This window comes from Sipha flava, unplaced genomic scaffold, assembly GCF_003268045.1.
Source record: "Sipha flava isolate LNK unplaced genomic scaffold, YSA_version1 286_pilon_pilon, whole genome shotgun sequence".
Lineage (NCBI taxonomy): Eukaryota > Metazoa > Arthropoda > Insecta > Hemiptera > Aphididae > Sipha > Sipha flava.
Genome location: NW_020272954.1, coordinates 55,001 through 82,932, shown reverse-complemented (window position 1 = coordinate 82,932; position 27,932 = coordinate 55,001). Strand labels below are relative to the sequence as shown.

General features: G+C 30.2%; 1 protein-coding gene across 1 annotated transcript; it reads right to left on the bottom strand.

The window, feature by feature from the left end:
- LOC112685677 (angiotensin-converting enzyme-like) lies at positions 1 to 27,845 on the bottom strand. Its single transcript, XM_025557616.1, has 13 exons — positions 27,306 to 27,845; positions 27,089 to 27,226; positions 23,758 to 23,919; positions 23,172 to 23,271; positions 21,636 to 21,779; positions 21,355 to 21,546; positions 10,526 to 10,614; positions 10,285 to 10,445; positions 9,794 to 9,918; positions 8,185 to 8,410; positions 7,089 to 7,211; positions 262 to 405; positions 1 to 196 (listed from the first exon to the last, which is right to left on the bottom strand). The coding sequence occupies exons 1-13, from the start codon at positions 27,435 to 27,437 to the stop codon at positions 28 to 30; spliced, it is 1,905 nt and encodes a 634-aa protein (XP_025413401.1). The 5' UTR covers positions 27,438 to 27,845; the 3' UTR covers positions 1 to 27.
- Positions 27,846 to 27,932: the final 87 nt, after the last annotated feature.

Here is a 27,932-nt window from a genome sequence, read left to right as displayed (position 1 = left end):
TCAATTTGTCCATAATACAAGTAGAAGTCATGCCTTCCATCCAATGTATTCATTGGTTTTGTTGTTAGTTAAACTGAGTTGTTCGTAGAGAGGTTGAAAGTATTCTAACAACGGTTCTACTTCTAATCGTTGGTGTCCGACAATCATTTCAAATAGTAATTGCCATTTTGTCGAAGAACCTTTTGACATTACTAAACTATAATTCAAGAAAAATAATTTATTTAGAAATGTTTTCGTTGAAATTTAATATAATGTCTAAACCTGATAATTTTGCCGATTTTTTTATAACCACGTAAATTACATTCGTATAAGTGCTTGATTTTCGAGTTTTTAGGGTCATACTCGCCACACGTTGTACATAATGCTTTAAATATTTGAAACTCTATAACTGGTGCTAAAAAATACCTGTAAATGAATTACGAAAAAATTCCAATGGCTTAAAAAATAAATAAGATAAATATAATTTCTTATTTACGATTATATACATAGGATGGCGTATATGATTAGGTTTCTATAGGTTTCAGGTAAGTATTAAAAAATTTAAGTAATAGGTATCTATAAATTTAAAAAAACTGTAACTATTCATGCCGTTTTCAATTAATAAATCCTATTTAAATTATAATAGTATTTACAATCAGTGGCGTAACCAGAACTTTTAATGCCCGTGGCAAAATAATCCAATCGGGCCCTTAGTTTTATAAATTTGGAAAAAAGAGATATAAGGAATAGCCTACAAAAACTAACCACCTATAAAATTCTACCCTTTAAGGTTACAAACAATAAAAAGCATGTTTAGTGTAATATTATTTTTATAGTAAAATTGTAATAAACATTTTTTGGTTTAAAAAATATATACAAAGCAATACAAAAATTTAAATATTCAAAATTTCTTCTTTCTTGCTTTTGCTTCGGCAAACATATCGATTAAATTTTCAAAGTCAACTTCTCGGGCTGTTTCTTATTCGATTGAAATTAATGCCAAGCCACTTAAACGATCTTGCATCATTGTACTCCTTAAATATCCTTTAATAATTTTTAGTTTCGAAAATGACCGTTCCGCGCTTGCAGATGTAACAGGAATTGTCAAAAATAATAAAAGAGCAGTACATACTTCTGGGAAACTGGCTGTTAAAGAATGATTTTTCACCATTAAAAGTTGAGCAAGATCTCTAGTTGAATTAAGTTGACTTATTTGATTTTTAAGAGTTGATCTTACAGCTAAAATTTTACTTGTAAATGTTTTTGATATGTCTTTATCATATTTGTTTACCAACTTCGTAGCTTCATTTAAAAGCTCTAAATCTGTTGCTGATGTAAGAAAAGATGGTTGTAAACATGTGAAATTTAGCATTAATTCATGAAAACTTGAAAAACGTTTACTTATTTGATTTATTAATATATCCAACGTTCTATTAAAAATAGTTACACGAAATAAGCTTTCTGGACAAGTTAAACGCATATCAGTACATAGTTCATCGAAATATCTTTTTACAACTTTACGACGTTTGTTTTGAAACTCTGTAGAGATAGACCAACTTTTAGCAACTATATTTGCTTCTTCCAAGAGATCATTAAAATTACATCTATATTCTTTTAATTGTTCATAACAGTTTTTTAATAAATTGGATGCATTATCTAAATCAACTGACTTTGACTGGAGAATTTTAGAAGTTAGGTTTATAATTTGTAAAATTTTACATTGAAAAACTAAAGTGCAAATAAAATTATAATTTTCAATTTGTTTTTTAATCCCTTCAGCTTCATTTCGCTCATCTAACTTAGAGCTGCAAAGTATAACTTTTGTTAAAGCTTTTTGAATTTCAACAAATCTAATTTTAAGCGCAAAAACTGTTTCATAACGACCAGCCCATCTTGTGGGATTAAGTTTTTTTATTAATAATCCATTTTGACTGTTCGATTCCTTAATTAAATCTGATAATATACGCCATCTTACTATACTATGTCCAAAAAAAACAAAAACTCGTTGAACAATATCAAAAAAGATTTCCATTTCTGTTATTTCTTTCACAGCATCATTGACAACTAAATTTAAATTATGAGCAGAGCAATGGACATAAGCTGCGCTTGGCTCAATGTCTTTAATTCTTTTTTGTAGGCCATTAAACATACCACTCATATTGGCAGCCCCGTCATAGCCCTGACCACGACACTTGGCGATAGACAATCCCTTTTTTTCAATATTCTGTAATATTAGTTCAGAAAGAGAAGAGGCAGATTGATCAACAACTTCATGAAATGCTAAAAAAGTTTCCTTAACACATACATTTTTTGGGTTTCCGTATTCATCTTTTTCTATAACACAATAACGATAAATTTCACTTAACTGATCAACCTTTGAAATATCTTGCGTTGTATCAATTATAATGGAAAAAAAAGGAGCTTCTTTAATATTAAGTATTAACTCGTCTTCGACTTTATTTGAAATTAACTGTATTAGTTCATTTTGAATTTTAGGGCTACAGTAGTTTACTTTATTATTACCCTGATTAATAACTTTTTCTAGTACTGGGTCGTATTTTGCAAGTAACTCAATAAAACAAATAAAATTGCCGTTTTCTCCTTTTCCACTACCGAGCTTTTCTCTGTGGCCGCGAAAAGGTAAACTTCGCATAGCTAATGTAAGAGTAATATTTAAAATTCTCTCTAAAACCTGACGCCAAAATAATTTTTCTTTTTTTATATTCTGTTCTAGTTCTTCGTTTAATGTTTTATTTAAAAACCATTTTTCATATACTAAACAGGAAATGTAGTGAACGTGTGATTGCTCGTGTCTTTTAATACCATCTACTATGTGTTTCCAATCACAATATCCTGTAGTCCAAATTTCTTGAAAGCCAGTGGATGTGTGATCTCCAAATAGCCAGCATGACCTACAATACGCTTTTTGAAGTATAGTCGAATAACATAGCCACGAACGTTCGATTTTTAAACCAGATTTGGACACTGTAAAATAATACTTTTCAGAAAAAGATCTACCGTCTGAATTTTTGGCGAAAGGCCCTTTAGCTTTAGGTCTACTATGCCCATTTTCAATTATGAATCGTTTAGTTTGAGCATCTAAAACGATTTCTTTAAAATGTCCAATATCCGTCGGATCAGAAGAAGTTTCAATAATATTTTTAAAAACAATATCAAAAGATTCATTTTGATTCGTACCTTTATATGAACAGCATGACAACATTTCTGGGGCGGATTCTTCATTTTTTTCACTATCTACAGAACTAAGTTCAACACTTTGTTCACTATTAACCTCGGTATTAACACTTTTAATTATTATTTCACTTTTATTTTCACGAGGAATGGTACTAGAAAAAAAACTACTAATTTTAGGCAATTTTAATCATTTTTCTAGTTTTTCCGTTTTTTTCTTACGCTTTTCATACCCACTAGGTATTTTTTTCGACATGATTGATCACAATATCTATACGAATACGAATCACTGATTCACAGCAGAAGGCGAAAACAAAATCGGTCTACGACACGTCATTGACTAATAACAAAATAAAATATAAATTAAAAGAACATAGTGTAACAACGACTAAACGACGGTCACTTTTTCCTTGAATAGTTCTAATCTAATCTAGTATCTAAATATAAAATATAAATGTTACGTTCGGTTTCAAAGACAAGCGATTGCGATACGCTTCATTGTTATTTCCATTCTACAAATAACAATATCATTAAATGTATAATAATAATATTAATATCGACAATGTCGACGGACTGGTAAATAAAATAATCGTGATCAGTTATTAAATTTATTTTATTTTACAAGAATATACATATATTTTTAAACAGAATCGTATTTATAAATTTCACTAATGGTGATTTGTTTTTGAATGTACTATTTTTTTCTTGAAGGGCCCTCTAGAGTCGTGGGCCCGTGGCCCATTGCCCGTCATGCCACCCTATCGTTACGCCATTGTTTACAATGAATGGTTGGAATATTAATAAAAACTGTAGTGCACAATTCTTTATGCCAAATAAAAAAATTTTAATAAATAAGTTATATCGTGTAATTTTCAAGTTGGTTAAATTAAAAAATATGATAAATATAAAAAAAATATGATACTAAAACAAATAATTAAAATAGTCTACCATAATTTCCACTGTATCAGTTAAATTTTTAATATAGAGCATTAGTATGTAGTCCTTCGAGATAATATATTAAACACAATTCAAATTAATCAAAATAATATTGTAGGTACGTATTTGTTTAAATATGTGTACACTATGAACCACAATTTTAAAGAATAAGGTGTTTTGCCAGTGAGGTTCATATATTCGATTGTTATTTTATACGTAATTAAGCAAACTAGATAATTCTATAATCCAAAAATTTTACTACTAAAAGAAAAAAATTCAAAATATGATTTTTTAATAAAAAATACTTATAAATTTTTTCGTTAGTCGTTTGTGAATTATTTAAGATTTATTTTAAAAAAATACAGTGTGAAATTATAAGTATTAAAAGCTTAGTTTACAAATAATTATTTTTAAAACTCGATAATGGTATGTGTTAAATATTACCTTTTTAATTGTTCTTCTAAATTTCCTATTTTAAACTATTTTTTTGTAATTTAATGATTGTCATTTGATGTTTAATTTTGTTTATTATATATGTACCTACATATATATAATAATTATAATTCCATACCTCCAACACAATTTATAAGCTTACAGGATGCAAGTAACCAAAATCAAACTTGGGTAAAATACTTTTTATAGTATTTAGAATAAATACTCGAATACTCACAAAAAATAGTATACCGAATATGTATTCAAATACTTTATACAAATTGTATTCCGAATACATTATTTAGAATATTTCAAAAGTATTCTGAATACTTTTAAAATACTTCTAGTTTTCATACTGTACAACTAATAGATGTCCACTCAACAGAAATATTTAAAATTGTAGACTAAATATATGTTATTTTATTGTATATACCACCCAAATCTGACCATAGAATATATTATTAAATAATAATTTGTAATGTTATGAAAATAAAACAAAAAAAATTATTTTTTCTTTCGTGTTACCAAGATACCAAAAATACCTAATAACTGATTTTCGGGGATGATAGTAAGGTAGTATTAAACGATTTTAAAGGCTCTTAATTTAGTTCGGATAACGCGGACTGTTTTGCAAAAAAAGAAATATTAAAAAACCCGTGTAAGAATCGGTCCCGTAGATTTTGAGTCAATCAATATAAGATATACCAATGTCCATATTTCCAGAAATATATAAAGCTTATATGAGATAATAGAACAAGTAAAACATATAGAATTATTATTATTTAACGGTAACGAGCTGATCTAATTTCACAGCGAGTGCAAGTCAAATATATATATAATACCATAATCTCGTAAATGACATGTATAAAGGCTGAAAATAAATTTGAAGAAAGCAAAACGAAATTTTAGAGATAACATTTCGAGTGCATCGAAAGCCGTCGGCTCTAACTCTATTACGAACAAATGTACAATAACACGTCAGCGTCAGCGTGTAATGTATAATATAACTTGCAGCCGTCACAGATTTTATAGGTAACACAACGACCGACGGTGTATAAAATGGCCGTGTAGCTCTAACAGTGTCGGTGTGTACGTTAACAATATTTTTCTCGAGTAACTTTATTCACGATAACGTTTGTCGCTGACAAGTGGATGACACGTTTTCTAGCACAAAACCGTATAATATAACATGCTCCGTTGACATGACGGCATGCGTCGCAAAATATTACGCATTGCCTCGTTACTATATTATTATCGCAGTGGGATATCTCAATGATTCAAAGTTAAAAAGAAGAGACCGACGATTTCGTAGGTTGAGAACATTCTTAGTGATAGTACGCGAAGTTGAATTTCTACATAAAAAAAACCGTACATATTACTTTATTATTTAATATGTATTTATTTGTTGGACATAGAATAATACGATTGTTACCGAAACTGATTCTTTGGTCAAAAAGCACTGCACGAATTGGTTTCCATAAGTATTAGTTTAATGCTAAAAGCTTTTAGAATTAGTTTCCGGGCAATCGACATGTACGGAATACGAATTGATTCCGATCAATGACGATTCCCTTCCCATTTAAATACAGATTTAGGAATGTCTAGAATATTGTATACGTATTATCAAAAATGTAGTAAAATATAAGCTTAAGTGTTATTTATTTTAGCAGATGATAAACAGCTAATTTCTAATATAATGTGTATTCAATTTTATTTTGTTGAAAAAACTAATGAGGTATATACGTTTACAACCTAATATAATTTTATTAAATTTAAAACCAGTAATTTGAACATGATTTAATACCTTTAAATTTTACTAACGAAATTTATAAAAAGTTCAATTCCACCCAATCAGATTTTATTTTATTTCACTTATACCTAATAAGGCCTAATATACATAAACTAGTAACATGGTTAACCATAATACATAATTAATAATTTAATAATTCTTATCCGCGAAGGAACCTGAAATTCGTATTTTATCTGATGACAAACTCATAGGAACCAATTTGCATTATATCTATAGAGCTTATAGTAACGCGTTTATTTATAATTTTAAATTTAATGTAATATAATATCATATTTTGCAATGATTATGTTTTGTCGAAATAACATATACGTCTATTACTAAATACATAGTATATATGCGTAACTAAAAGTACTGATTTTATTTATCGCAGTGTAGTCATATCCAACGTGCCACGTATACACAATTACGTGTGTACGTAACTCGTTCGTAGTATTAGTTTTTGTCTACTGGCTCGGACTGGATTTTTAAGGTCTAAAATTGTGTTATCCGTTCTAATTTAAAGTTACTCATAGTTGCAGTACAAGCCAAACCACGGGAACCCACTTTGCCAACAACTGTCCTTAAATATTTATAATTAAATTTGCCTTCAACTCGTCTAGACTCTGCAACCCCCGTGGTATATTATTGATTATCACGTCACCGTGTATACAATATAAAGTGTGTGTGTGTGTGTGTGTGTGTGTATGCATCTATATTACGATATGATTCACGGCAATTATCATATTATTAATGTATATACCTGATGTACGGCAGTTCCGTCAGCATGTCGTACGCCGCACTGGGATCGAACGGTTTGTAATTGGAGTTGGAACATTTGTCCTTGCTTTTGGAAATCGGAGACACTACACCCTCGTACTTGAACCTGCGAACCACAGAACCGAATCGAACCGATGAACATAGTAATTAACGATGGCAGGAGACGCGCGTCGGTTATTTTCGAAAATATAAATGTATAATACACGCTGTGTAACTACATAATGTTATATCCAATGCGGGATCTAAGTGTTGGGAGGCCAGGTTCGGTAAACTATACTAATCGGAGGCTGCGGGACGTACTGCGGTATGAAGCGTAGGATATATTTTTACATTCGGCCCAACATTCCAACGAGTAAGAATAAACTATAGTGCCGAATATGAATATAATGCGGTCAAAGGTATAATAATATATTTGAATATTGTTTTTTCTTTTCTTTTCTCTTCGACCATTTATTCATAACGTACTCGATGATAAAAATGTTCTTTTCGATAACGCGATCATAATCTCATTATTTTCGACCGCCAAGATAATCCGAGATCAGCACATCCTGAAAACATCCCAACCTCGAGGCCTCGGTACGGCATTGAGCCCCTGCACTCGCCGTCACTGCACGTGAAGGCGGCTGTAGCTGTTTCAGCTCTCAATGCGAGAACTATTTTAGCGCCTCTCCCTCCGAAATGACTTGAACGCATAACTTAAACAGGCAGAATTAGGGGAGACGGAGGGGCTAAGCCTCATTCGTAATCAAACTATAATCGTAAACCGTACAGAGAACCAACACAAAAACAATACCAAAATTATAACTTATAGAACTGTACCTAAAAGCGCGGCCACTCCTTGCAAGTCCATACAATAATAAATAATTATAAATGACATTGTGAAAACATTTTTTTTCGTTTTCTAACCATCGTAGACAATTGCGTCGCCAACGTTGGATCTTCTAATTTTCGAAATTCTAATTTTAACGGCTGTCGCGCGCCATTCTAACTTCGGGGCGTCCCGTGCCGTCGTGCTCGTCGGTCCAAGCCCCCCCCCCCCTCAGGTGCCGAGTGCCGAGCGCGCAAGCGCAACGTTTTACCTTTGGTTCCACCAGAAATCGTTCGTGCGCTTCGGCGCGAACGGCCCTTTGAACGCGTTTGCGTGCCACACGTCTGTGGCGTATACGAAAGGCAACACGGCGACCTTTTCCATGGCCGTCCGCAGCAAATAGCTGTGCCGGCTGAGAGCGCTGTCTTTGAACCGGTCTATGTGATCCTGGTACCGTGCGGACAACGTCAGCGCGTTTATCATGCCGTCCACGAACGCTGCAACAATCGCCGTCGCATTAATCGAATTTTTTTTTCATTTTGCATTACATGCGCCTCCTATACTATGCGCTACAGTATTGTACTGCTGGTACCGCCGATCGTGTACGCCGGGTTCACTTCTCAAACTGATGGGCCGTGAAATATTTATCTGTTGTTTTAACCATTTTTTTTTTTTTTCGGACCTTGATTTAATTTCTACGCTTATAGTTCAACACTTTACGGTTATACTATAAGGTTCATTAAAAATTGTTTTGAAAAACATCGATTTACTACAAATTGTAATAATGTCATGTAATTTTAGAGTATAATTGTGAAATAAGAATTAACGATATTGACCAAAGGGGCCTTGACGAAGGTTTTGCATTAAATTTAGGGGGCCCCGTGACAAAAAAAGATTAAGAATCACTGGTGGGTTATAGCGTTATAAACACTGTTTATAACGACATAGAGGATTACCGTGGAGTGACTAGTATAGAATAATTGTTTATAATTCAAAGAATACTGTGCATTTGTGACAAAACGTTACCTCTATCACGGTTTATTTTTAATCGATCACAGATTTCATTAATTTTAAACATATTTTTAACCGCGACTTTTCTAAAAACAAGCATTTTTCGAGATAGAATGGTGAGGAAGCGACCGTGCACTTCCCTCTCTCCCTGAACATTACGTCCTTGTTATAACGACATATAGGTATGCGCGTGCTATTAAAGAAAAGTTCAGAACGTGTCGACCAAATATATTTTGTTTATTTTTCACGACCGTTTAAGTAACAGACTGAACAGATATAGCTACTGTTTACATTTGAAAATCATCCGGATTATAAATACATGATAAATAAAACGAAAACTGAAATCAACGTATGAGTCTAGACTTTTACTTGTTAAACTGTGTTAGTAAATAAAAGCATCAACATTTTAACATAGTTTACAAATGATTTAACAGTTGATAAAATTTAATTTAAATACGTTCCTTGAATCACTCAAAAATAAGTAATTTATAAATTACTTTTTTTCTATAAACTATAATTGTATATTTTTATAATAATTGCTATACCATAAACATATAATTAATGAAAGGACCAAAAAAATATACGAGTATGTATATTAAATGATAAAAAAAATTATAATTAATTTCATAAAATTAAAATAGCAAATGAATACGAAGTATTGATCATAATTAATTTATTATACTACTTAAAAAAAATTGCTTTTCAAAAAGTACATTAAAATAAAGATATTAAAAAAAAATCTCGAAGCATTATTCTAATATTTTCCTCCGTCCTTTCAATATCGATATAAACAGTTTATTATTAATACTAGCTAGAAAATGTATGGCTTTGCAGAATATAATATTTTTATACATATCTGAACTTCTAACCTGCATCAGATGTATGTTGAAATATAATGGGTTGTATTTTATAAGCTGAGAAGTAGTGCACCAACCCTAATTGCTTGTGCATTGTATAAACATCATCAACAGTATCTCGGAAACACATTTTTATTCTGAAAAGCACAATGACATTTTTAACATACAATATATAAATATTCATAAATATTAAATATGTCTTACATTTACTTTTACGTAAACGAATATATTTTAAATATAATATAAACAAAAAATAATAATATTCTATATTAGTACCGATATTAGTTTTAAATTTTATATAATAATATAATTATAAGTTAACAGCAAACATATTATTTCCATTAATGTATCCATAAACTCAAAACATTCAATTTTAATAAATAATGTACACTTAACTATATACAAGTATTTTAATGATTTGTTTGCCAAATTATTGTTTTAACACATAAAGTAAAAGTTGTCTTTTCCTAATTTACGATTCTTTCTTGGCTATAAATAATTACCTGAAATCATTGTTTTTGTACATATCCCAAGATGAAGATGTACAGTCAGCAAAATTTTCATTTTCTTCGAACATCGAATTAGACCAAACGCTTTTCGGTAAGTTTCCCATACCGATCGAGGTAAAAAATCTGTTGGCTTGATCAAACAATCGCTTTGGAGTCTTTAAAGCATAATTATTTCATAAATATTTTTTAACAATATATTTTTTTTACATTTTTAAATCGAATAGCAATAATATACTTTAGCGTTTGTTCTGGAACTTATGTGTATGAAACGTTCATGAGTCAAAGATGGTAATAAGTTAGTCCATGGTTGACCCAATATTGAACCTGAAAATGTAAAGTCAACGACATTTTTAAAAATAATACAAAAATTGTTCGATATTAAAGATCAAAATGCTTAATAAATTCCAAATTAATTTTATTAAATAACAATTTTTTTTTATTAAACTTTTATTAAGTAATTAATATACAATCATAATATGACAAATATGTAAATTAATATAATTTGTTTAAATTTTAACGGATGCAGTTCAATTTTTAATTTTTTATTTAAATACAAAAATACTTATTTGAACACTCAACCTGGCTTTGCGTAGTATTATAAATTTGAATCCGATTATTGTTTAATTCAACAAAAACTTAACAAAGTAAATTTATAATTTTTAACCATAAACGGATAAAATAGTTATTATTAAAAAATTATATTTGCTTATATTTATTCATCAAATTTATTTGCAGTTTACTCTGTAATTATTTTAACTAATTCAAAATATATTGTTTAATATACTTTATACTTTTTTATACTTTTTAATCTACATTTGATTTAATTGTTTTTAATTTATGCATAATATTATATGTATAGAACATTTGTATCATAGTCTCAAAATTGTTTTGTTAAAACAAAATAAAAATGTTATTGTAATATTTCTCATAATCAAAAAATAAATATACCGGCTTCCAAATTATTAACAACATAACAATAATTAACGTAGAAATCAGTAGATATCTTAAATATTAATTCAAGTATAATTTATTTTGATTGTATTATTTAAATACATTCTTTATTATTATATTTTAAAAAAATTTATACTTTTAATATAAGTGCTCTTTCTTATAATAATATATAAAATATGTATAAACTAATGCCATGTCGTCAATCTTAAAATAAAAATCATTATAGCATTTTATTATATCATTATTCTCGTACTTCTGAAAACCAATGATCATACTATTTGATTATCCGCTAAACGATACACAATTATTAAATATATTCGTTTTTATACTGATAATATATTATTTTATTAATATAACTGACAACATTGTTTCTATCATATTTACACATCCTTTTCATCTCTTGTGACAAATCGAATATTTTTTTTTTAATAATTTAAACAATCATTAACATACATAAGTCTGTTAAGTTTCTTAATTTTATAACCGAATGAATTTTATAGGCGAAGTGGAAAAAAATACAAACAAAAATCTGAATATAAGTACTAACCTTATTTTGTTTTTACTACATATTAGATATTACATAATACGTATTATAAAATAAATATATTATTATTATTATGTATAACAATTTCTGTTATTTGTTAAAAACATTTATGATTTTAGTTTTTTTTTTATTATTTTTAAATATTTTGGATATACATTGCTCGTACTCGTATGTATATTAAAATTAATAGTTCGGTGATGATCAGCTCTCTTCAACAATTCTAGAGCCTTAGAATATCGTTATTTGATGGTGGTTCAACTATGACATCAATAAATAATTACTAACCCAGAAGTTTATTTTCTACAAACTTTCGTTTACTAAATTTGAGTCTTTTACCGATTTTTTTTTTTTAATGTATTTGGATACATTCGGACCGTTTTGGACGATTTTGAGTCTAATAAGCGGCTGAATCTTATATTCGTGAGTCTTATAAACGGTGTCTACTGTATTTATAAAAATGAATGTGAAAAAATTTTAATAAAAACACTAAAAATAAAACTGAACGTAAGCTTATATATCTATGTACGTTAAGCGCTACTCTCGTATTGATATTCGTCAGGATTACGAGTATAGGATGTTTTAAATTTCAATGAGACCCCGCATACAAATATCGTAATCGAATAACTTATTGTGTATGTAGAAAACACTGGATTTTTAGTATTTTAATAAAATCTGATGTCCTTAAATTTCTTCGGTTCATTGGTATTGTTTGAAAAGGAAAGGGTAGAAAACGAAAAAAAAATCACGTAAATCATAAAGTCGATCGAATCACGTCACTAGTCCGTTTAAGAATGCATGTCAGTGTGTAACTATAACTCGATTATCCATTAGATATGTATATGTAGAGTGAACGGTATAACGGTAGTTAACGGAAATCTGCACTTGAATTTGCACTATTTTGGGTCTATCTCGATGAAAATGTTATGGGTCTAATGGAATAATATTGAATTGCGGATTTAATGAGCCCTAATTCATTCGACAAACACCCGGAAATTAAAGTTCGAGTACACTAATATACATAATATTATTGTACATTTGTATTACATGCGCATACGGAAAGTAAAAAACAAACGTAGTTTCCGACGATCCTTCGTTACTCGTTTAATCGAAAACGGTCTTCAAAAGAACAATTAAGTGTCGTCGCTTGTGAAAACCTTTACACCAAAAACATATACGACAAAAGCTATATTATTGCAATGCGGTTCGTCAACGCGTCTGACTAGTCTAGGCCGACCGGATTAATTTATAATCATTCGCACATTGCGCACCGTTGGAAACAGGTTTTTCGTCGATGCGTATATATTGTTGTAAGTGCATTTCTGCGGCGCGAGTGCGGTTATGTTTAAAAATCGATATCCATAGACGTATATGCGTATCTGTATTGTGTACACCACGTCACCACAATTTATGTCTCTCTCCATCTATCTCTCTCTCATCTCCCGTGTAATTGTTGTTACACTGCCGCCGCGAGCGATTGCGATTCTCGGTCACAGGTACTGTCAACTGCGGTCGGTGTTATGTATGCATGTTCTTTTATTTCCCCCCCCCCTTCCGACTTCGCACGAACTCTTCGGGGGCATTGCCGGTCGATGCGCGCACAAATGACCGGAGAACCGGAAACGACGTTATTGTGTACTCGCGTAGACGGGGGGTACGAACGCGCAAGGGACATGTGCAGGGACATCGAAATCTGATCGAAACCAATGGTGAACGATTTGTGTTCGAAAATGACTTCGTAACAGCGTGTCGCAGCACATCGGAGTACGGGTAAGAATTACGCGTCCGAGTCGGACGATAGTAGGACATCAAGATCCTAAGCAAATCTCCAACTGTTTCGAAGTATTATCGCGGCCGCGAACTGAAAACTGAACCGGCCAAGAACCAACCGGTTTCCCAGACTTGTATAATTGCGAAACGAGGTATACGCGCAAAACCAGAACTCGTATTCCGTTTGAAAGGTTTGGAAAATCGGAACCCATCTCGTAGGAACGATCATGTTTTAATAGTATAAAAAATAATAGATCGTCGGTAATGTTTACTAATAAGATTGACCGAAAACGTTGTACGGCCGATGTTCGACTGAACGAACGCACGGGTAATTTTCATTATTAAAATAATAACGATTATCATGCGACAAAAAAGGCACGAACTCGGGGGTACGGGCTTTTGCGAATGAATTAATTTTAAAAAATAATATTACACCTGAATATCGTACTAATATAATAATGCATTTCGTAACAAAAGTTTAAGACGAAAGAGACGAGGTGTTACTTGAAAGCATAAAATATATGTTATAATAAAAGAAATTCAATTAACTACTTAAATAAAATTACATAAAGAACGTAAATGATATTCTGACTTAAACTAAAGTACAAGATACTATAAATAATTACAAAAGTATATGATGCTCTGTATGAGTCCTTGATTGTCGAATTATCATAACCGACAGTGCAGTGTCTCCTTCGAGTCGCAGGATTCCGTGATCCAGCGAATTCCCACGGCACGAGACAATCACGTAGGCCATTCATTTCACATGAATTTATACAATTGTTTATACTGGGTGTCATATAATCGATACATAGTCTACAGGGTACAACAGTATTTTCAATACGCGAGAGCTTAAAACTATGTAATATCCACTGTATGAAAGTATTTTTTTCGCCAAAATCGTATACATTATTTATTATTTATTATTCATGTAAATATGAACCGCTATTATGCAATATCACTTATTGGTTTGGTTATAGTCACTCGCGTGAACGTGCTTTGTTCTTTCAAATAATTAAATTTCATCTTGTCAATAACCACAATCAGTGGTATAACTGGGAAAAATCTAGGGAGCGTAATATAATAAATTTATTATTGCCAAAACTCTGACACCCCTCCCCCTCTCCAATTAAAACATATTTTTATTGTATGTATTTTATACACTATATCTAATTGTTTGATTTTACATAAGTCTTTTAACTCATTTTATGGTTTAGATAAACATAAATTGTAGGTAGCAGATACTAGGTACCAATATTGTTAAATAATACCAATAAGAGTTCATTAATAAAAGGTGCTATTTGTACTGTTGGATTATCTGAGGAGGGGACAATACCTTTATTTCTCAAAAAAATTGTCAGAGGGGGCACTTGCCTCCCTTGCCCCCCCCCACTTACACCGCTGACCACAATGTTTTATATTACTAACAGACGAATATTTTGATAAAAACAAATAACTAATTTAAAATGGGTTCACACTTGTACAAAAGTTTTTACTTTTTTTGTGAAACCTCTTTTATATTTTTACTTCGTTATACGAGTAGAATCGTTAAGGTAAAAAACACGGTATAGCTAAACTAACTAAAACTACTTTAGGTAAAATTGGTAACCAAAATTTAAAAGATTTTAAGGATTAAGATTTTTTCTTCTTGAAGAAACTAAACACAACTGCCTTAATAGCATTAAGAATAAGTCCAGAAAAATTAATATTTATCAAGCAAAAATTTAAATTAAAACTAATGTATAAATTAAATTGTATTACATTTAGTAAAATATTAGTTATAGAATTTTACATGGTTAATTTATTCATTAATTAAGCCACCCAAATCTATTTTAATAACCACTTCTACCACCCACTATTTACTGATTTCAAAAATCACATATCTTAATGTTAACGATTAAGTGACTCAACGAAAAAAATCATTTAAATAATTTAAAACTTTAAAAATTACAAAACTAAATTATTAATCTTTCCTTAAATCTTGATCTTGCAATAGTATCATTAAACAATTCGCTCGATCTCCTACAAAACCTTCTATCCTCTTCCTTTCTTTCTATTGCTCCTGAAAAGTGGAAGGCCATGGTTTTCACCAGAAGACGCAATCTTCTTTTTTCTGAAATCACTATAAACGATTTCCCAATCCCAATAGTCCAAAGTATAAAATATTTAGGACTAACACTAGATTCCAAACTCCATTGGGCCCCCCATCTCCTACATCTCACCAAATTTACCTCTCTTTGGGCCAATTTCCTTAGAGCAATCTCCAATACGTGGTGGGGATCACATCCCTCCACGCTCCTTATTATATACAAAGCGGTCATTAGGTCCAAACTTAATTACGGTGGCTTCCTATCAGATTCCGCTTCTTATTCACATTGGAAAAAAATCAATAAACTCCAAAACTTCTGCCTAAAATCAATTATCGGTGCCATTAAATGCACCCCTAATGCGGCCGTCGAGATTGAAACAGTATGCCCCCCTTTCAATATCAGAATCAGATGGTTGGCTGGTAAATTTCTTCTAAAAAATCTTTCCTTTCGCTATCCTATTATATTTAACTCTTTCCTCAACATCTACTACTCTTGGCGTTATGTTAAAAAATCACTTCCAATTCTTGCATCCACGGCATATTCCTTAACTTCAACTCGCGACTTTATTATAAATTCCAAAAAATCACCCTTATACGAAACTAACTATTTGTCACTGTCTTACACCCCTAAAGTTCACACTAACAAACATTTTTTTAACGTTTCCTCCAAGTCACTTAAATCTATATCACCTATCATCGTCAACAACCTTTTCTTATTCTACATCCAAAATCATTTCCCCAATTACACCTTAATTTATATTGATGGTTCCGTTTCCTCTCTTTCGTCCGGTTACGCTTTTTACATTCCCGATTTACATATTTCCATGTCCAATAATCTACCCCTTTCTGCTTCATCTTTCACTACTGAATGCTTCGCAATTTTAGAAGCCCTTTCAACCATTTCTACCCTCCCTCCCAGTAGCTTCCTCATCGTTTCGACTCCTTATCAAGCCTTCTCAGCCTCTCCTCCGATTTTTTCAATTCCCGCCCTTCCCCTATTTCCATCAGGATCAGGCAACTCCTATACGAACTTTCTCTTTCAGATGTTATAGTTGAATTTTTTTGGGTGCTTGGCCATTCTGGCATAAATGGTAATGAAATAGCGGACTCTATTGCAAAATCTACCTCCTCGTTCTGCTGTCCTTCTCCGACTTTAATTCCCTGGACCGATTTTTTTCCCTTACTAAAATCTCATATTTCTAATTTATGGCACAACCAATGGAACAATCTAGCACCCAATTATGCCCCTTGGTACAAAAATATGTCACTATCTATACCTTCTCATCCTTGGTTTCACAACCTCAAATTAAATCGTAACATAATTACTTCTTTTTCACGCTTATGATTTGGACACACTCTACTACCTTCACACTCTTATAAACTTTCTCTCAATAACTCCCTTTTATGCATGCTACACGCTCATGATCCCATGATTTGCGATATCTCACACATACTTTTTCATTGTCCCTCACTGGTTCCCCAACGCAATAGCCTCTTCGCCCTAATCCACTCTTTTAATGTCCCTCTCGACACCCAATCTATCCTCTCTTCACCAATTATACCAATTATTACCTCACTTATATTCTTCATCAACCAGGCTGGCTTAAAAATTTAATTTATTTGTAATATATCTTCTGTCTTTAATTTTATATACCTTTATGTAATACTTTTGCAAAAATAATTGTCAAAACTAATTATTAACGAAGTTTCCTTTTAAATAAAAAAAAAAAAAAAAATCTTTCCTAGTCGAAGTTAATTTTTTTTTAAATTACACACTAAGGCGCAAAACAAATAGTAATGCACTAATGCTCTACACGGTCCAGTCTTATCGTATAAAATTAGTTGAAGGATCGGTTTGGTCCAAATCAATATTTTTTTGAATGATTTTGGTTCGGTCCTGGTTTAAACTAGTGATGAGTGTAAAATCACGTCGCCGTTACTTTGTCACTGCGACAAAAGTGTCACTGTTAAGCGACCCATACACGGTCAATAATATTGATCAATAATATTGATCGTGTATTGGCAGTATTGAAGGATTGATCAATAATATTGAACAAATTAAAAATAAATTAATAAAATTAATTTGAGATCTTCAAATGTGTTACCAGTGGCTAAGTAACGCAGAGTCAAGGACAGACTTTGGCTGGCTGAAATCGATCCTCGCATTATTGTATTTTGTTTTTTTTATTAATGGAATAACTAAAGTTAAAAGTTCATCATAGCATGACTCGTTCATTCTTAAAAAAATTTGATAATCTTCAGGTTAGTTTAATCGTAGCTCAGATAACAGATTTTCAAAATTATACTTATTTTGCTTTTGCAATCTCTCATTAGCCCAAAACCTCTACTTCCGTTTTTTCTTCCTTTTATCAAGAAAATAAATAGCTAGAGCAAGAGTTATTATAGTATTATCTTAATTATCAGATATAATTGTTTATAATTAAAATGAATAAATTGTTTAAAGTGAATTTAAATCTGATTTACTATTTGATAAAGGACCTGGTAATTTGATAATGATATTATGTTTAATAATTTTTCAATAATATTAAACTTGTATGGGCCGCTTTAGTCACTGCGACAATTTCAAAAATAAATGGTAACTAGCGACTTTGGTGACTTAAAACTCTCAGTGTATCAATAACTGTGAATGTGGTGACTATTATCAGTTTTATCAGTTCTAATTCTAATCTAATACTATCTTTAATCGTAAGTAACAGTAAACAGGTGACACTATTACACTAATATTATATTATTATTTGCGGCAATGGTGGTTAGTAACTGAATATTAATAAAAATAAAAATAAAAAGTAACTTATTGGCTGTAGCCATCGTAACTCGAAGGTATGTTAAAAAATATGTTCTAGGTGCTTAAGCAATAAGCTAGTAAATAATTAACTACCCACTAAATATATATTATGTCTTCTATTTGTGCCTATTAGCCACAATAATATTTTATAATTATCAAAAAAATATTATAGGTAATGTCGAGTCACCATTAAAAATAACTGTAAGTTAGTGACTATAAAACCACATTTGAGGTCACCCTAATTAAGCCAATATAATACTCGATGATGATAACTGAATAACTTAAATATTTATCATTCAAAACGAATGGTGACCAGTCACCATTAAAAGTCACTGTGACATTGAAGTAGCTGTCACCATTGTCGCGATGACCAAATTTAGTCACCGTTAACCATTACTAGTTTAAACTATAATAATTTCGGTTCGGTCCGGTTTCTAAAATATAATCAGATCGGTCCCAATTAATTTAAAATGTACAGCTAATATTACGACTTGTTTCAAATCTAATATCTATTGAACAATGATTTAAAATTATAAAGACGTTATTTACAGAATTAATAACACGAATATTATCATTATGGCCCATGGAAATCAATATTTTACCCCAGCACCGTTTTTTTATATAAATTGTATGTAGTATCATGTATATATCTCAAAACTGTTCATGGTACCTATTGGCTATTAATAATTTATTATCAAACATATTTTTAAGAAAAATTATTATTATTCTCGTTATGGTGCGAGTAAAGGTGCGTTTACATTAGAGCTCGCATACGAACGAATGGCGCAAGAACACAACCGCACGAATAATGTTAACAGTCCGATCGCATACGAACGATAACGTTCGTTCGCGTGCGGTCGTGATCGACTGAAGAGCAGTAAGATCAAACAAACTATCCATTCAATTTGAACGGCATTCGGCCCGTATGCGGTGTTTGCGTCGTATTTTATGTTAAATATTTTATTTTTACTCAATTGTGGAGTGGACGGACGATGAATGTTCACATTTTATAAATTTATATAAATCAAGACCAATTCTATGGGATCCTGAACATCCCCATTATAAAATGGAGTAAGAAAAAAATTGACTTCTGGTTGGAAATAGCCAATGAATTAAAATGAGACTTGAACGATACGAAGAAAAAAATGGAGAGTACTAGGATCTTGTGGAAATTTTTGAATTTTTAAATTAAACACACGTAATTTTGGCAACCCGACTTCACTCGACAACAGTTTGATCGGTACTAAGTATACTAGGTGTATCTGGAGCAGTGACGTAACCAGGGGGGGGGGCTGTAGTCCCACCGAAATATTAATAATATTAAAAAAATTTTAAAATTATTTTAATGATCCATTATCCATCATTCCCGAAATAAGAAATTATATTGGATCTATATCTACAATAACTTCATTCTTTCGAAAATCTCCAAAAAGGTCGGAAGTACTAAAAAAATCCATAAAAAGCTTAATTCCATGCGCACGCCACCAAACACTTTTAAAAATGTGTGAAACCCGTTGGAAATATCGAACTACTTGCTATCTGGCAGATAGCAAGTTGTTCAATATTAAAGTATAGTATATAGTGTATAGTGTAGTGTAGTATATATATATAGTGTAGTGTATATATACATATATAGTGTATAGTGTAGTATATATATACCTATTCTAAAATATAAATTTACTATAGTCTATTTTCATGGTGCAATATTTTTTTAGTTTGGATCGTTTGTCCGCTCTATCATATTATGTTAGACTTTGTGTCTTGTATGGTAGAAAAATAATAAGTCCACATTCCGGTTCGGTTCGGTCTATAAGCTTTTACAAATTTATTAGTTCGGACCGGCGGTCCGGTCTCGGTTCACTCTAACAAATTATTTTAAATTTTCAGTCCCTAAAATTACGGACCGTGCAAAGCAGTAGTGCTTTGTGCAGTAATGCACATTAAGTATTGTATATTTTCTTTTCACGCTGATTTTGTATGCATAAAAAATGTTGAATTTGAGTATTATCAGTGTTTTATTTACCGAAGAGAATAAATAACGCTGCGATAAATAATGTATTGTCATTGTACTTAATGCATTATTTGATCATAATACCAAGCATATAATTATTTATCGGACCAATAATAATTTATTAAAGAACAATCTATCAATAAATTATCCTGATTTTTTTTTTTTTTTTTTGTCAGGAATGGATTTTAGAGTCCATAGTTGTAATTCTAGTTTTCTTACTCCCACAGTTCTGGAAATTAGATGAATAACAGTCCAATATGCCGCTTATCTACTTTATATCACAAAAAAGTTAAATTTGTTTTTAATTGTGATCCTGTATCTATAAATTTAAATGTCATGCATTTCGTAAATTGTATCTTGTTTAATCTATTGGTCAAATACAATTTTAAAGATTTTGTTAAAAGCAAAAAAATAAATATATATATTATAAGCCTCTTTAACATCGTTAACAATTATTATGCATAGTTAGAGAACAATTTACGCCATTGATAAGACTGCTCTCGTATAATTTAGTATAATCAACATTCGAGGGCTGTCGCAACCTCATAGAAAACCACCCTTGTTACACATGTTAAGCCTGTGAGGTCGTATCCCGTATTTTTGCTCTCGTATAAGACAGTGTTGCATTTGTTATTTCGTTTTTTTCCGAAAGTCATGCGCTCCGTAATAATATACTATAATATCCATCGGGTACGCTGCTGATACTCCGCATATTATTTCCGATTCATACAAACTTTACTAATGGGTATTGAGGTTGATACGACTGCGTGTAATGGTTTTTTACTTTCGGAAAAAAAACGATCACCGGCATGTCGTAGAACAGACAGACGAATTATCTCACATAGTATATGACATATATATATATATATATATATATATATATCCTCCAAACTTACCCAATAAATGTACCGGGATAGGACCGTCGCAGGACACGGCAACCGTTCCAAATTTTTCCCTGAGAATTCTTCGAACACGCGCGTACAGCTGCAAATAAAGCGGTCTTATGTTCTCGTACATCCGGTCGACGTTAGGACGGCACCCGTCCGTCGAGTACAGTTTCGCGTAGTACTCGAATTCGTTGGAAAAATCTTCAGCGGATTCGTACATAATTGTTATTAGATAGTATCATTGAAATTGTGATCTTTATTCGATTATATCACTCCTAAATCATAATTACTGTTCAACTTTGCCATATGGTCTAACAGTCCTATGTACTTCATGTAGATAGTTTTCATTTCGAATCCAGTGTGGGTGTGCCAAGCTTTCCAATAGTATTTCAACTCTGCCACGTCCGTCGAGTTCACCATGATGAAATGCACTTCTAGAAACCGATAGAAGTAATAAAAATATTATAGACCACATTATTTTTTGGTAAATATGAAAACACATTTCAAACACAAGGTATATGTTTTGTTAAACGTTGTAAATATACAAAAGAACCCATACTTACTAAACGAGTCTATTTTAAAACTATTACTATTTAAACTTTCTGCGTTTGTAAAATTTAAATATATCTCAATCATTCACTGATCGATATAACAACAATACGTATGCATTTTAAATTTAACTTAATGGCTACTCTAGTACTTTAAATGTGCATAAAGAATAGATTTTTAATGAGTTGAAACAGTTTTGAGCTAAATTTATAATTTTTTTTACTTTTTGTTTACTTAAAAATATTACATTTTGTTTAACTTGTTAATTCTTATAATTACCGATTAAGATAAATGTAAATCTATATAGAATAAATAAATATAAGCATTATTAAACTATAAAACGATTATGTTATTTTTTCAACATACATTTTTTATCTTTAGGATTAGTAGTATGTATGTCTAATCTAAAACAGTAAAATACCTACCTCCCGAGTAGGTTTGGATAAATCACCTAGTAATACATATGATGTAATATAGTATACTATAAAGACAATATTATATTATAATATAAAGGTAATTTAAAATCTTCTAATCGTGTGTAGGTACAAAATTAATGGGAAACTAGGAAGTTTGGAATAGCCAATTTTTCAACTCCCTAATTGTTTATTGTATATAAGTTGTTTCAAAACATTAAGAACCAGAATACAATATTATCAAACTCACTACTTGAATAGTTTAAACTATCACGAAGTTTTATTTGAATTATTGATACAAATTCCATCAAAATAATTTATTAAACGTTATTGCGAATTTAATGTATTAACATTAGATATGTTTGCGTTACATGATTATTCTGATAAATACATTCATATTTACACTTCAGCCTAATTTAAAACTCATAAATACTATTGTATGTAGTATTTAGAGTGATTCATTGATTCATGATCATTCAAGAACGATTATCACTTTTATTAATAAACTACATTTTTTTGAAAATGTGTTTGTACTAAAATATTATACAGGTATATTCCAATAAAATAATTTTTAGTATTTCACAAGAACAGTATCCTGTAGCTATGTCAACTTCAGTATTTTCAAGTGGAAATAAACTTTTCTTTCACACATAGTTGTTTAATTCATTTATCTGGAATCTGTGATGTAACAAAGTCAAAACCCGTGCCAATAATTTCAAAATTGGTTTAATTTAAAATTGAGTATGGAAATTTTAAAATTATTAGAATATTGTTGAATTAATTTTGTCATTATAATAAGCCATATTAATAGATAAATAATTAATATTTCAAATTTCATTAAAATCGATTTTTTTATGTTATCACCATTCGCCGTTATTTCACATGGATGATCGGTCTTCTCGCGGTATTCGTAGATGACTAAACCATTTATCATTGATTTTAGTTTACTCTTCAGCGACTGAATCTACAACCAATTTGAATAGTATTATAAGAATCGTCTACTAATGTAGTACAATAATTAAACAATTATAAGCTTTTGTTAAAAATTAAATAATTTAAAGTGATAATGATCCAGTAACACCAAATCTAACTACACAACTATCATTTTTCTATAGAAGAGACTATAGATTATGTAATATTTCTAGTTGAATAAGATGTATTTTAAATATTAAATTAAAATTAAATTATAATTCTATTATACATAAAAATGTTTATAGAACAGATAAAACGGGAGAGAGTCAATGTGATTTTCTACGGATCAAGGTTTAACAGGAGTAAAATATTAATTTCTATAATTTAACAGTATACGCAGCTTCTTGAAAAAGTTCAACATCACTGCATACGATAATGTAAATTAGGGTACGTTAGGTAAATTATATTATCGGATCATCATTTGACTTTAATTAGGAAATCTCGAGAGACATTGCATTAAAATGATAAAAGTACATACTGCTTTAAAATCACACAAGTCCAGTTGACATAAGCCGCGGTCGTGCATAAAGTACACCAAAGGCAACAAATCTTTATATTTCATGCCAAAAGATGCAGACAAATTTTTAGCTGAAGTGATCAGTAACTTTTGATATAAAAACAATTGTATAGAAGATTTCAGCTGTAAACAATAACGAAAATGTATACATTTTAATTTTTAATGCGTAGAATTTATATTTTTTCATCAAAATATAATCGTAATATTATGTATAAATAATATTGACGAGCTTTATTTCTACACTTCAAAATTGTACTGCAAGTAGTTAACAACCGAATTAAAATATAATGCTTATTATAAAAAAAAGAATTTGAACAATTTTAAATACTTGTCATTCAAAAAATGTTCGTGTTCGAGTGTCACAAAGCAATACGAATACCGTAATTTCACCATTCGCATTTTAGCTATGTCGAGGTACATTCGACAAAAGGAACAAAAATGCGCTTGATGAATATTTCGTTCGATTTGTCGGATGAGTAAATAAATAAAAATAAGTCAAAAAAGACTTAACATAATATTAAAATTGGACTAACAAAAATCTAATCCAAAGATTAACTATAAGATTATGAGCTTGAAAAATTAAGAAGCAAAGTATGTAATTTAAAATGTTTACAATTAGACATAAAAATGTACGGTCAAAATCAAATGTGTAAGCGATTAAAATACTAAATATTTAAATATTATGATTGAATAATAACTATTACACAGGTATTATACGAAAAACTAATATTAATGAGTTCAATTTCTATTGTATTATCCTGTTTAACACCACCAACAGAAATAATATTAAAATATATTCGAATTGAATAAAGTTAAAATCGTAAAATATTATTCATAGAATCAATGGTATTATTTTATCCAATCGCCGAATGTTCTCTAATTTAACTCTATTAATCATGAATACGCGAGTTAATCAAAATTTATATATTACAATTATAATAATAAGAAACAATTATGGCTATAAGTGTTATAAAATAAAATATATACTTTGAAGATAATTAGGTCTTGCTGTAATATGCGAACAAAGGCTAATTAAATTTAAAAAAGAAAAAAAAAGATAATTCTGTTATTTTTCTACCTAGGTTGTTTTCAAAAACATGGAAAATGTTTTACAAATTAATTGTATCTAAACATATTACAAATTATTTTTCGTACAAACAAAATACAAGTGTGATTTCGAATCAAAATGTAATTTAACCTAACAATAAAGTGCGGTATAAATCAAATCTAAAAGAAAAAAGGTAAAATTAAAATAAATTTTCTAAAGAAATCAGGAAAGAAAATCATCTGTTGTTTGAATTGAAGATAATACAAAATCAAAAATAATAAATTACACTACAGTATCACTTATAGCCGTGGTTCCCAACCTGTCATACGTGGAAAGCTCGTAGATAGTATACAGACAAATATTTTTTAAAAAAATTGTTTCATTTTTATTATTATTACCATTTCATATTAATTGGTTTATTTGATATTAGCTATTATTATAAATATCTACAACATAAGAGCAAAACAAACATATATGACAATTTAAGACCTAAAATTACTAACATAGATATGACGTTCCGCTTCGTTCAATACAACATCAACTGTCTCATTAAATTATTTATTAATATTCATTATAATTAATAATAATTTTAAATATTGTACGTTATATTACTTTTTGCGCATTTAACTTATGTAATTATGTAGTTTAAATTAATAAAATTAATTATAAAAAAGTTTAATTATATGTAAAATTATGTAATTTTATTCGTTAATAAGTAAAAAAAAGTTACCAAGTCAAGTGGCACAAACATTTTTTTCGAAACGTATATGTGGTACGTGGATGTAAAAAGGTTGAGCACCACTGATTTAGAGAATACTTGTCATCACAAAGTTACAAAAGACTTTTTTTCATTTTAAAAATATCAGCAATGAAGTACGTAAAAAAACATTGCAGTACATCATTATATAAAATTAAAATACCACACACTCACTCACAGATAAGCGCATAATCACCATAACTACCATATCAATATATTTGATATTTTGATAAAATGTAAATATTATTATATATATATATTATTATTATATTATATATAGGTACATAAACAATTTGTAAAAATAAATGTAAAAATTGCATTTTCGATCAGATTTTTTTCATCAAAATAATAATACATACATAGTAATTGATATTTTTCCAAAATAATATATAATCTCTTAGGAAAGACGGAATAATTCAGCTAGGGTATTTATAATATGAATCTAAATTTTAATTAAATTAGATTTAATTAAATAAAATTAAAAATCAGCTTTTGTCCTTCGATTCTTCAAATTATGAAATAAGGCGATTCAACATAGACAGTTGTAAAACCATGATGAATCATTTTATATGCGGAAAATGATTCCTAATGATAAATCTAGATTACAAACATGTAATATAAAAATTAATTAAATCATTGATAGCTCCCAACCCGTCACAAAAGTTTACATATAAAAAATGAGTATTACCGTTTTTAAGTAATTGAATTTTATCGATTTTATTTCAATTAATTATAAAATAAAAATTGAAAACCATTTGCCATTTTTTACAAAGAAATTAAAAAATAAAAATAAATTTGTATAATTTCAAGTAACTACTAAGGTCCTACAATTAGCTGTTATTAACGAACACGTATGTTGACCTGAATATTTTCGTAACATTGTGCATTATCGGTTTTATCAAATAAAACCTTGGATATATCTCCCCGTATATATACTTCAACTTCTATTATAAAATAAAAAAATACACGTAAGAGTTAAGTTATACTCAACGAAATTATATGCGCTGAAAGAAAACATTTTTTTGAAATAGAACACAGGAACGTTTTCAAAATATTTCATAGCCATGGGCTTCACTGTTCCTAGGTTATGGCATACACGGCATATATAGAGAATTATTTTTTTATTACGTTTGATTCGTAGAAACTCGTATGCTTGGTTATTTGTGGGATATATATATTTAGATGTATATATTTGTCGGTTGCGCACCAGTAGACTCGGCAATTATTAGCATATAAATTGTGTGCTTCGAATACAGGAATAAAACGAAATCATACGAAATTTGAATATTTAAATGTAACGCCCTGCAGTGAGTTATTATTTTTTTGCACTACTGATGACATTGAAAAAAGTCTTTTCGAACAAAATAATATCTTAATGCTCTCAACACCTCATCGCCCACCACTTTCGTAAACGTTTTATGAGAATTTCTTCTGACTTACGTCTTGGCAATTTATTTTTAATTACCGACAATATGATGGTCACTTACGGCCTCTTCCGTCGTCTCCTCGTTCTCGTTGACGTTATAATTCCACTGAGCGGTCGCATACAAGCTCAGCTGTTCATTGGTCAAATTGTATAAATTTCGGATTTTTACTTCGGAATTACACGTCACAGTATTGGCGACCTGTAATGTTAAAGAAGATAAAACAGCATATGAATATCATTGACGCGCGAAAGTTTAAAACTGTTTCGTTTGCTCGCACTTTATCGCTCATATTCGATTTTAACCCGTCTGGGGAACATGTTGGTGACACGGACCGACGGGAATAGTCAACGGAACAATAATGACTGCCGAAAACGAACATCACGACTATTAAACGAAACAAACAAGACATTGCGAATTTATACGAGTACCACGAAAGTTTTTTTACACGTAGCACATAACAATGAAAAATATCAATGACCGATAGTGTAAGAACAATATTCGATGAAATTCGTAACGTTTCAGAAGTGAAAAAAAAATATTACTCCAATCAACCGCGTTAAACAACGTTATCCCTATGGTATCGTGGCGCCATACAACTGCACAAGACAACGCGTAAAGAACTCACAAGATAAACAATTCATGAACACTGTTCTTACCATATTTGATTTGTCTTATATGCTTGCGGTTTTCGTCGATCTAATCCATTGTTATATCTTTCAATGCCTTATACGTGGTTTATCGAAATCATTTGTTTTAATACCACACGGATTTTGTTTTAAATTAAGAATCTGAGGGTATTTTCTGAATGAAAACAACCAAAAGAAAATAATTTTTATAACTCACAACAGATAAGTTTGCATTTTTTTTCAATTTTTTTGGTTTATTTAAAAACCCATTGGAAAAA